General features: G+C 38.1%; 1 protein-coding gene across 1 annotated transcript; it reads left to right on the top strand.

Moving 5' to 3' along the window:
* The first annotated feature begins 1089 nt into the window (after nt 1–1089).
* Nucleotides 1090–2981, top strand: LOC120769070 (partner of bursicon). The gene is made up of 2 exons (XM_040095927.1): nt 1090–1406; nt 2783–2981. Exons 1-2 carry the CDS (start codon nt 1110–1112, stop codon nt 2951–2953), a joined length of 468 nt encoding a protein of 155 aa, XP_039951861.1. The 5' UTR covers nt 1090–1109; the 3' UTR covers nt 2954–2981.
* The last annotated feature ends 9564 nt before the right edge of the window (nt 2982–12545 follow it).

Genomic DNA, 12545 nt, shown 5'->3' with positions numbered 1-12545 from the left:
CCAAGCAAAATCATCAAATTCATGACATTTACGGTGGTCTAATGGCTCAAGGTCTTGAGTAAGAACAATTTTATATGGATGAAGCACTAATCATTTCTCAAAACCCGCCAGATTGTGGTTTGAGACAGCCTAAATGTTTGAGAACGTCTTGGAAACGAGAAATTGGGGTTTTCAGCAACAGTTGCTTGAACGGCAGCAATATTTTCATTACTTCGAGCGGTTCTTTGTATTATTGGCACTTGAAAATTATGTAAAGAAATTGACCGCTCGAAATTTTCAAAAATTCTACGAATAGCGACAACACGTGAACGATGATCACGACCATAATATCGCAAAAGTGGACGAAAAGTTCCAGTTGGGGAACGATGATTTTGATAATAAAATTGAAAGATTTGAAAACGTTATTCTTGCACGATATAAATTATGAAATTGTAAACATTACTGTATGGAATGAAAATAATTACGGATCTTGACATATTAAAACTGTCCGAAACGACACGTAGAAATCATATCATCCCTATTGGAAAATGCGGTATATACACACCAAATAATAAAAGTAAGTTATGGGGTATTAACAGGATGTTAGTTATAACTATGTTTATGGGTTTATAAATTTAGAAGGGCATGTGCATCCGGTACACCAAAACCATAAAACTGCTCCATTCACGGTGGGTGGCGCATTATGTTCACCACCATCAAAGTCATAAACCGTTTACTGACCTACAAACCCAACAACCTATTGCGTTGGCTATTGCATATTTAATCCTTCCATTGAACGTCCATTAAGCGAACAACTTATTCATCAATGAAATGTGCAAAAGAGTAGTGAGTAAGTGCTGGGGTATGAAACTGGAGTGCGAACGACATCAACATTCAATCAATGCGAACATAATAATACAATAAATATGCCGTTGACATAGCAGGATAATGGCAAATGAAATATAAATACGTGTACGAGCAAAATAATAATAGTTGTGAGCGCAAAGCGTCAAGGCGTATAAATACGAGATGACCATGCGCCTAAAGGGAAAGTAGTGCTAGGCTACTCGCACAACGCGTATCCTCCATCCGGCAGAGTCGTGCGCCGAAAGTGTGGTGAAGTGCCGAATATGTCTACCCGTTATTGCTCCTCCTCGTCAATTTACGGCTTGCTGTCATGGTTATTGGTGCTGCTCTTTGTGCTGAGTGGGTTGGAAAGACGTGTGTCAGCGCTGCGTTACGCCCAAGGTACGGGCGATGAAAACTGTGAAACGTTAAAATCGGAAATACATCTGATCAAGGAGGAGTTCGATGAGCTGGGACGGATGCAGAGAACCTGCAATGCGGATGTTATAGTGAACAAATGTGAGGGTCTGTGTAATAGTCAAGTGCAGCCGTCCGTCATAACGCCTACGGGCTTCCTAAAGGTATGTGTGTGGGTGATTATCTGTTTTCCTAGCTGAACGCAGGGAACGTTGTCCTGTCACGGCGCATCTACAAATTAATTTATCAAATTTTCAGTGCTTATGTACATACGAGGGCGGTTTAATAAATACTTTGCTTCACTGCCAGACAACGGCCCAATCGCAAGAGACAGGCGACTACTATCAAAGTCTTAGGTGAATCGAACTCGTAGTTTTAATGTGACCGCGTAAGGAAGCAGTTCAGCAGCAATATCAGTTCGTGTTTTGGATCTTGGTACAGTTTATGAAGGGCAATATCCGCCGCAGATTCTATTTTTCGATGTAAAATCGCGCTTAAATGCTGAATACGGAGACTATTCTTTTTAAAATACAGGGTTTGTTCGGAAAGTAATAAGACTGATACTTCGGAACGTGCGCGCACCGAATGGATTCGGTAGAGGGCATTCCTTGCTAACGAACGAGCGGCTGGTCAGTTGTCTCCGAGCACTTGGAGAGTCAAAACTTTTCCCTCGAGGTGTTTCTGTGAGTAGTGCAAGCACAAAATGCAGCGTTCGTTAGAGCAGAGGTACGCGATTAAATTCTGTGTGAAACTGGATAAATCTGCTACAGAGACGTTTGATATGATCAAGCAGGCTTACCCAGATGTTGCTTTAGCAAGAAGTGATGTGTTTCGGTGCCACCAGATCTTTTGGACGGAGGTCGCTGATGAAGACCGGAAGAATGGCCAAATCCAAAGTGAAAAGGATGCTCATTCTCGTTTTTGACATTAAAAGCATCGTCCACCATGAATTTGTTCTTCCTGTACAAACCGTCAATGCCAAGTTTTACGTGGAACTCCTCAAGAGACTCAAACGAAGAGTCAGTCGGGTCCGACAAGACATCGCAGTCAATTAGAAGTTGCACCACGACAACGCCCCGGCTCACACCGCCTTTTTTGTGAACAGCTACCTAACCAAAGCCAGCATCCCAACGCTTCCACAGCCGCCCAGATGTGGCCCTCCCGTACTTTTTTGTTTCCTTGCCTGAAAAGGCCGTTGAAAGGGGATCCAAGCAGCATGCACCTCGGCACCGTGACGCCTTCAATGCTTCGAAATCGCGCTGGCAGCGCTGCATCCATGCAGAAGAAGCCAATTTTGAAAGTACTGTCCAAACAGTACTCTTTACTGCAGGGTTAAAGCTTTTGGTGTATCCCTGGGTCAATTTACCTAAAAGAAGGCTATATTGAGTCCTAAATCGTAATATTTTCAAAATTTTCGCTTTTCTTTTGAAGACTAAGTAGTTATTGAACCGACCTCGTAGGAATGCATGTACTTTTTATTTTACTTTATGCGTGTGTTTTCTTTATTTTCATTTATTGCATTATCTCTCTTGTCGTGCAGGAGTGCTACTGTTGCCGCGAAAGCTTTCTCAAGGAGAAAATAATCACTTTGACGCACTGCTACGATCCGGATGGCACCCGTCTCTCCACACCCGAAATGGCTACCATGGATATAAGACTGCGTGAGCCAACCGATTGCAAGTGCTTCAAATGTGGCGACTTCACCAGATAAGCGCTAAAAGCGGCATGCAGCATAAAAAATTATACATTTTTGCAGCTACAAGCACTCGTACATACATACATACACATAAATTATAGCAGCACCGCTGTCTACCTATAGCGGGGGAAAAACAGCGTATGTGAATAAAAGCGTATTTTTGTGGAATTTTAAACGAATTTTTTCTGGTCAAATACTTTTTGATGTTGCTGCCACATTTTTGCCTGTAGGCTGAGAACGTCACCGCAACGCGTATATGAGTGATTGCAAGTGAAAGCCCACGGGCGGTTTGACAGTGAGTGTTAGTGCGCGAGAACGCGTTAATGTGTGTATGTGTGTGTGTGAGTATTCCCTTTTACGTTGCCGAAGTTCGTTGTCTGGCTTGTGTAGTGGTAACGCGGCAGGGCGGTAAAAGGCGTAGCAACATTTTTGGCACATGTGATTATGCCCGCGGTTGTTTACTCGACGTTTTACTTAATACTTTTATTTTGGTACACACATGCACATAACATTATGTGTGACTGTGGGAGTGTGCAATGTGTACTTCATACGCCTTTGTGGCGTGTATCCTCTCAGGCTCCACTTGCGCATGTCAGCGTCAGTTGTTGACAGTTTTTGATTAACATGCCTCAAAGGTATTCAACTCGCATACAAGTACACAAATCGCTCACATATAAAGAAATTGATATGTATTTAGTTGTACAAATGCTTTTTTACTTGCCCCGCAGCGTTTGACGAAATCCTTAAAGCGATTATTTGATGTGACAAAATACGCACAAATATTTCTACTCCGTTCACAGTGCGCCATTTTTGTGTCAATACGTGAATATTGAATAAATCAGTTAGTGACTGATTCTCGAAAGTCAAAATGCTGAATGCGGTGATGTCACAAGAAACGGAGTTTTGGAGTCGGAGATATTAATCGGACATACTCTACTTGGTATTTTCAAATAGAAAGATAAATCTTTTGTCTTCATTGCTGATTTAATAATAAATATTTTTGAGAGATAGTATGAGCTTTTTTGGTTCCGTGGATAGGTACATGCAGTGGGACAGCGTGGACAGAAACAAGAGCTTGCTGAAGCATAGTTTCGTGGATGTTGAACGCTGGACTTAAATTCAAGTTTACATACATACATTTGTGTGATAGTTTACAACGTCCAACATTCAAAGCCAGGGGCATATCTTAAGGTGGAAAACGTCAACCAGAGGATTTTAATTCAAAAAATTAGAAATATATATATATACATATAACTCATACACTGACCGACATTCTATAAAAAGTTTGTCATACGGAGTAAAATCACCCAGACGTTTGTTAAATGCGATCTAGATCAAGCTTTCGCCCAATTTTATCCATTTTAGGAAGACGCACTGTTATCAGTAAAACTCGCTCTCTCCTTTTCATTCATACAACTCACACATGTTGGCCGCTATATGAGATATAAAGTACCTGGAAGTTCCAAAATCGTTGTGTTAAGTGTGTGGGAACTAAGGAAAGTATTGAAGGACTCAGTCCATTTTTTACAACAGACAGACACACCATTATCAGGAGCAAATTTTTCACGAATTTCAATTATATGCATGTCTCAAAAATTGACCGATATTTTCGGTAAAGAGTTAACTATAGATACTGGGGTCCAATCATTGGTTCCTATGGGCTTGAACAGTTTTTGCTGGATTTGGACAATTTATGGTCCTATAGTGACCTACAGTAAAGGCAAAGTTTTCTCCCGTTATATTAATTGATTATATTGTGCAAATACACTGGAAAGTAAAAAGTCAGATGGAATTTCCCATTGTTTTATATGGGAAATAGTCCGCCTTTGCTCATTTTCGCACTGTGACATGGAAATGTCAGAGGATCAGTCTAACAGTTCTTGAGGTATGTGATTTTACCGAAAAGTGAACTATGCCACGTCCATCGTAGAATTTTTATACCAGCTCCAATAAAGCGCTCTAATCTCTGGCGTATTTATTTATTGATTTTTCGCGCTTTCAGAACTTTTTACATTCGATTTCATACATTCTAACACTGCCGGTAACAGTTCTTATAAGAATTGTCCGCAGCGAATTTGGTTATTTCAGATTTAGTGAAGTGTAGGTTTTTTAAATATTCGGCCCACAGAAACACCTTGCTATTGCGATCGCCTGTGCTAAATTTAAGTCTCATAGCTTATTAAAAAAATGTAACCGGCAAACGGTTTTCATCCATCCATTGGAAAAAGCTTTGCTCGCTCTTTTCAGTTTATAAACACAACATTCAAGTCGAAATACATATATACATATTATTTTCCTTAACTCCGGTTTCAGTAACAGAAAAGTATTAAACTCATTCGAATGAGCGCAATTTTTATACCCTTATGTGCTCCAATAAAGAGTAGCTTTACAAACCTCATTGACGTAGAGTATGGCCTACCTAAATTTTTCGTAGAGTATGTCCTAGCCAAATCGTCTACGTATGATGGTTAGCACTTTGATTGGAGGTGATACAAAGCCATCAGATCCATAAGAACAAGAGCTCGCAAAAGACTACAATTTGCATATCAGCGGTTTTACTAAGTACCAGGATTCGCAATCGCATACTGTTTTCACGCTTGATTTAAAAATACAAATTAGATAGGTACTGACTAAGATAGATTTAGAGAACATAATGATGGTTAGATGAGCAAATTCACCACGAGCTTTGTTTATGCGTTTGACAATGTCTTCAGCAGAATCTCAAGTGACGGTAGTTTCACTCCCAAAATAGCAGTATTCTGTTATGTGGGTCATACCTTTGATGTGTAAAATAAGTTATAAAGATTCGGTGTACTAGTTGCCTGATATAAATTCGGTTGTACCTACGTTACTTTATAGGGCAACCTCGCTAGCACTCTCTCCAAGCTTATTTAAAACAAGTTTGAATTTTTTACTGTCCATCACGCCAGTTATTCGAGATGTTCCAGAACATTACTGGAGACACGTTGTTTGCCCATTAACGTCTTATTTAGTACATCGACCAAGGCAAGAGCAGTTGTGACATAACACATCATTGCTTTATACCAGTTTTGCCAGCGTAATGAGTTTTGATGATGTTTATCAGTTTTTTGGTATACGAATACGTTCTATACTATCAAAATCGGTACTGAAGTCCACAAAAAGGGTTTTTATATTCGCTTGCCTCTCGCTGATTTGCTCCAGTATAATGCCTAGTACGACAATATGATCAAATTCGTCTTCTTCTTCTTAATTGGCGTAGACACCGCTTACGCGATTATAGCCGAGTTAACAACAGCGCGCCAGTCGTTTCTTCTTTTCGCTACGTGGCGCCAATTGGATATTCCAAGCGTAGCCAGGTCCTTCTCCACATGGTCCTACCAACGGAGTGGAGGTCTTCCTCTTCCTCTGCTTCCTCCGGCGGGTACTGCGTCGAATACTTTCAGAGCTGGAGTGTTTTCGTCCATCCGGACAACATTACCTAGCCAGCGTAGCCGCTGTCTTTTAATTCGCTGAACTATGTCAATGTCGTCGTATATCTCGTACAGCTTATCGTTCCATCAAATGCGGTATTCGCTGTGGCTAACGCGCAAAGGATCATAAATCTTTCGCAGAACTTTTCTCTCGAAAACTCGTAACGTCGACTCATCCGTTGTTGACATCGTCCAAGACTCTGCACCATATAGCAGGACGGGAATTATGAGTGACTTATAGAGTTTGGTTTTTGTTTGTCGAGAGAGGACTTTGCTTCTCAATTGCCTACTCAGTCCGAAGTAACACTTGTTGGCAAGAGCAATCCTGCGTTGGATTTCCAGGCTGACATTGTTGGTGGTGTTAATGCTGGTTCCTAAATAGCCGAAATTATCTACGACTTCGAAGTTATGACTGTCAACAGTGACGTGAGTGCCAAGCCGCGAGCGCGACGACTGTTTGTTTGATGACAGGAGATATTTCGTCTTGCCCTCGTTCACTGCCAGACCCATTTCTCAAATTAAGATTACTTAAAAATAAAATAAATCCTCTATCAAGATCTTTAACTTGATTTTGATTGGTGGGTTTATATAACAGCTACATACTACAGTGGTCCGATCTTAAGATTTTTTTCGGAGATTGTAGCATTCTTTGGTTTCTGTGTCATATTTAGTAAAGATATCTTCTCAAATAAACTTTAGTATAAGGCTATAAGTAGTAATTAAAACAGAAATTATAAAAAGCTTCAATACAATAGGCACCGCACCAAGTTCAAATATGGAAAATGCCAGGTAGCAGTTTTACCAAAAAAAATTGGTTATGAACAACTTTATAATAACGAGCCAAACCGAGTGTGAAACTTTTAAAAGAACACCTTTACAAAAGACACAATTTAATATTCATGAACTGTTTTTAAGATAGCAAAGAAGCATATTAAATAATCGGCGGCAATAAATTTTCGGCAACAGAAATTAGAATAAATATACTTAAATACAAAAAAGGAAAATTATAAGGGAGAATATTGACAAATGCGACATCTTGACGTAACTGATAAAATACACCAAAATGCCGGTTATATATGGATGAGTATGTTTTTATTGCGAATGGTGGAACTTGACTCAATTCAGTAAGCATTAAAACTAAAAAATATGCCGACAGCAAAATTGTGACAGCAACAACCAACTTATTAGGCGCTATGCTAACAACAACGCGGCACTCAAGTGTATGCTGTTGATAATAAATGGCAAGTTACTGAAAACAGACGTGCACATAAATTTCAATCAAAAACTAATGAATATCCAAAACAAATAATAACAATTAATCAATAAATGATGTCACTAACAAGCGGTCATTGAAAACGAAAAATAGAAACATAAGAGCTTTGAGGAGACGCTAGTATAGCAATGACAAAAGGCGCATAACCAGCAGCTCAGCAACACTTTAAGCCATTAAGGGGTTGGCGGTAAAGGGTAGCGCTTAACAATTTGCCACCTTAACATGGCTCACTAATGAGTGTGTATTTTAACATAGGAAACACACCTACTAAATTAGAAAATTATCAAAAATTAAAATCATCGACATATCTACATAGCGAAATTATTTAAATATATGTGTGTGTGGTTTACTTATATACAGGGTGGTCTTTGTAAACCAATTATAGTTAAGCGATGTCGTTCAGACGTAAATCAACTTGTATTTGTTATGTTTTATTGGTTGAGTGCATGATGTTGTATAATTCTTTATTGGGTAAACTCTAAGCTCTGAAGCTAAAAATGAGCGGACTTTTTCATATAAACAACAACCTCAAAATATTTCAGTCACTTTTATATTCTGATATGGTGTATACTAACATAGTATATTAACGTTGCCACGAGGTTGGTAACACCCTAAAGGAAAGGTCGGAGATCATAAAAAAAGTATTGATGTAGCCAGATCCGACTATCTGTCGGTCTGTCCGTCTGTCTGTATGTAAATACACGAACCACCTGTACTTCCACAGTTTTAGAGATATCGATCTGAATGCAAACTGAACGATCTGGATCAATGGCTTATATGGATAACTTTTCATATTAGGAGATATCTTTACGAAATTTAGCATGAGATTGTTTAAGGCAATGGTGCAATCTCCGATATAGTTATTTAGCTCGAATTGCTGTGGCATATACTTATGTATGTTAGCTTAAGTTAGGCTAGATGGCTGATCGATTGACCGCACGTAAACTAGTATATGGTCCTTTGTGAAACTATAGAAAATAAGAACAGCTGTGCTCGGACTTATAGATTAGCAAATTTCTATAGACCGTTAATTTCAACTTCCGCTAGTTCGGTGGGATATCTTAAGGTAAGTGCTCTGAAGTGTTTAAGTCTTGACCTTCAAACGCGGGACTGTCAAGAAAAGGTATTGAGTTGTTTCCACCTCATCTTCTTCCAAACAGCTTCTGCAAAAGGCGTATGATACTATTCCCAACCTTACAGCATGGACGCCAATAAGGCAATGGCCAGTTAATAGCCCACAACTAGGGAGAGGCTAGTCTTACTAAGGGAGAAAGAGAAAGAGGAAAGAGATCACCAGATCTCCTGCGATCAATTTTGGGTCAAAAGGCTTTTGCGACAGCAAAAATACTGAAGGTGGCCCAGCGCTGACCAAACTTCCACGAAGACCAGCTATCTAGCAGTAGAACACAAGTGGATATGGGGCACCGATACCAGCCTTATCACAAAGACATTCCCCGCTATTGATAGCGAGGAGAGGTAAATGAATTCAAGTCTAGTATCGCCGGTCTACTATCTGAGTGAATGGCTTGCAACATACTGCTACAGAGTATAATAGTTATGTTTTACGGTTGCATGTATCAACCAAAACTAATCGAGAGAGATATAGGGTTATAAACTCTGTGATCAAATTGAAAGGTGAATTTTGTCCATTTCATCTCCTTCAAAGTAATCCCCTCCCGCTGCAATACACTTGTGCCAACGAATTTTCCAGTAATCATAGCACTTGGAAAAATCCTCAGTCGTGTTAGCCATCAGAGCCTCTTCGATTCAGCTTTTATAACCTCAATTGAGTCAAAACGGTATCCTCGGAGTGGTCATGTGAATTTGCTGAATAGCCAGAAGTTACACGAAGGTAAATCATTCAAATGCGGTGGTTGCGGCACGATATTAGTTGAAAATGTGGCGAAATGATCACGAATAACCAATGCAGCAGATATATATGTATATATACATTAGGGTGCTCAAAAAAAATTTTTTAATTTTTTTTTCAACTCTTACCCCCTCAAATGTTAGTGATTGAGAAACAAAAAATCCTCCCTCAAGCCAGGCGCTGTAGCTTAACTATAAGGGGTCGCTATTCTTTTTAGGTTCCCATACATTTAACATAGGAATTTTAATTTTTTCATTCAAACTAAAATTTCACCAACTAATTTTCGTTTCTCAAAAATTACCATCAAATATTCATAAAGTTGGCTTTTCAAACTTTAAGAATTGCCGCGACAAAATTATTATTCTCAGAAACTTTTTTTATTTTTATTGAAAAAATTCCAAATTTCAAATCACCATGTTTAATCGTCTAATTTTGATAATCAAACTTTGTCGCAAAAATTTTTAAAGTTTGAAAAGTGAACTTTCGGAATATGTCATGATTATTCTTGGGAAACGAAAATTGGAGAAATTTTAGTTTGAATTAAAATTCCTGTGTTAAATGTATGGGAACTTAAAAAAAAATAGCGACCCCTTAGAGCTAAGCTACAGCGCCTGGCTTGAGTGAGGATTTTTTGTTTGTCAATCACTAACATTTGAGGGGGAAAGAGTTGAAAAAAAAATTCAAAAATTTTTTTTGAAGCACCCTAATATACATATACATATATTGCACTTCTTTGTTCAATAAATTCAGACATAGTAAAAATCGAAGATTTCACTTTTAGAGCCTCACAAAATGACGCGTATCTCAAATACTAGTCAATATTTTGACGTGAAATTTAGCATAGATGTCACTAACAGTAATATTTTAACAAAATATTGTAAATATCAGTGAACTAAGTCTCACTTCGCCTATCGTATCATTAATACATAGCAAGTAGTTTATTTTTAAATGCGCTTACTATTCACCCTGTATTTATGCATATGTAAAGTGTATTCATGCAAATCTAGAAACTTTAAAATGAGTACTAATTTGGTGAAGCATAAACTGATCAATGGTGCAACATAAGCCATAAAATTTTATGGACATCAATAATATTTGTATATATGTATGTATGTGTGTAGAGTTTTCATAAGTATAAACAAAAGCCGATAATTTTGGCTTTTGAAAAGTGTAGATGGAAGTCATAGAGAACATAAAATGTTTTAAATAATAATAAGCAGTCATTAATATTCGACTTATGCATGTATGCAGGTGTGTTTGCTACTACTGCTTTGTGCTTTTTGCTGAAAAGCGGTTAATAAAAAGGCACCAAATTTCAAGTTAATTTTTTAATTAATTCGCCATCTAAGCCGTGCGCAAATGACTATTAATGCATTTGAAATTTACGAGTTAACAAGTTGAAGCGAGGCGGTGACAAAGGCCATTTCATAAATTTTCATTTGCATATATTTGAAATGTTTTGTTTTTATGATTCTGTGTTTAAACTTTTTTTATTTTTTCTTTTTCTACCCCAAGCAAAAATTTCGTGAATTCAATTTTGCCCATCAGACATGTGTCTGAGCTGGACTAAATGCTTGTTATAGTTTGTTCCATGTAAAGATCAAATATTTTAGGTGACGTGATATGTACACACACACGTATATATATGAACCATACATCAGAAAAAAACGGGTTGGATTTACAACACCAAAAACTGTCAGTTAGAAAAGTTCCAAGCAAAACAATTTGTGGAAAAAGTGTTTTAGGCTACTTATTTGGAGCATAAAAGAACAATTTTTATTATGATGCACAGTTTAAACACGGTTATTTAATTCATTTTCCGTAACACATTGACAAAAATATGTCTGACAGGTCTCTGAGCGCGTATTTACCAGAGAACTCCTTACTTTTTAAAACTTGTTTTGTGAGCTATAGACCCTGGCAAGAAAGTATTGGGAATTCTTCATTTAAATCTCCCACTTATATTGATGAAAGGTAAATTCTTTTTCTTAGGTTGGTACAACTATCCTTAATTATGATGCCAAAAATTAGCTCGATCTGTCAACCAGTGTGCCTACAGCAGCTGTTTATGTCAGTCGACCTGAGTAGTGTTTGTCGAATTTTACAATGACCGAAAAAACCACGCCAAAGCCGTTCGAAAGTGAAGGTAATGCTGATTGTTTTCTTCGATATTCGTAGTTAGTGCAGTCATTTGGTCGAAAAAATCGAGGTTATCTGGAAAGTTTTCCGGGAGTTTTGAAATTTGGCAATTTTATAGATTTTGGTATGCTCTTGCCGAATTTCAACTTTGCCACCTCGTATGTTTGCCGCTCGCGCCACCATATTGAAAAAATGGCGCCCAAAAGCAGTTTTTTGATAATAACTACTTTCTGGCTCATTTTACAGGAAAACATATCAAATTAAAAGTAGAGGAAATTTCCTACAATTTATGTGTGGACCTTTTCTTTCCTAAAGTCAATAGTTTCGGCGTACGAGCACCTTAAAGTGTAATTCAATACACGTTTCGGCAGAAATATTCATTTCCACACCACCATGAGGTAGAGAAATTGACGTATTTTTTTTTATCGTGGTATCCCCAGTAGGTCTAATCCACATCTGACTCACTATTTAAATATTTAGGTCAATTTCCGTCGCTTTATTCTTCTTGACGGACCAGGTGTTGGGTTTTCATCGTCTTCAATACCGATTGAACTATCGAAGACGGAAATTTCTTCGGCATGATGACGACAATGATGACGTCAAAAAATTGGTGGATTGGTTGTCTAATCATCCACCTTTTCCAGAATTGAAGGAAATCATGTCAATAAGCAAAGGAATTATCGGAGATGAAAAAGTTAACTTCCATATGTCTCAAAATGTTGGTAGTGCTGGCATTTCGAAAATCATTGGCAGTGATTTCCATACTGTAAAATTTAAACGTAACGACAGAGTAAAATCACTTAGTATTATGAGGCATCGGATAGAAAACGAGTTTGTCCCGATTAATCCTTTGTTAATTTTCCAAAGAATGTG

This window comes from Bactrocera tryoni, chromosome 2, assembly GCF_016617805.1.
Source record: "Bactrocera tryoni isolate S06 chromosome 2, CSIRO_BtryS06_freeze2, whole genome shotgun sequence".
Lineage (NCBI taxonomy): Eukaryota > Metazoa > Arthropoda > Insecta > Diptera > Tephritidae > Bactrocera > Bactrocera tryoni.
This window is presented reverse-complemented; position numbering and strand designations above follow the sequence as displayed.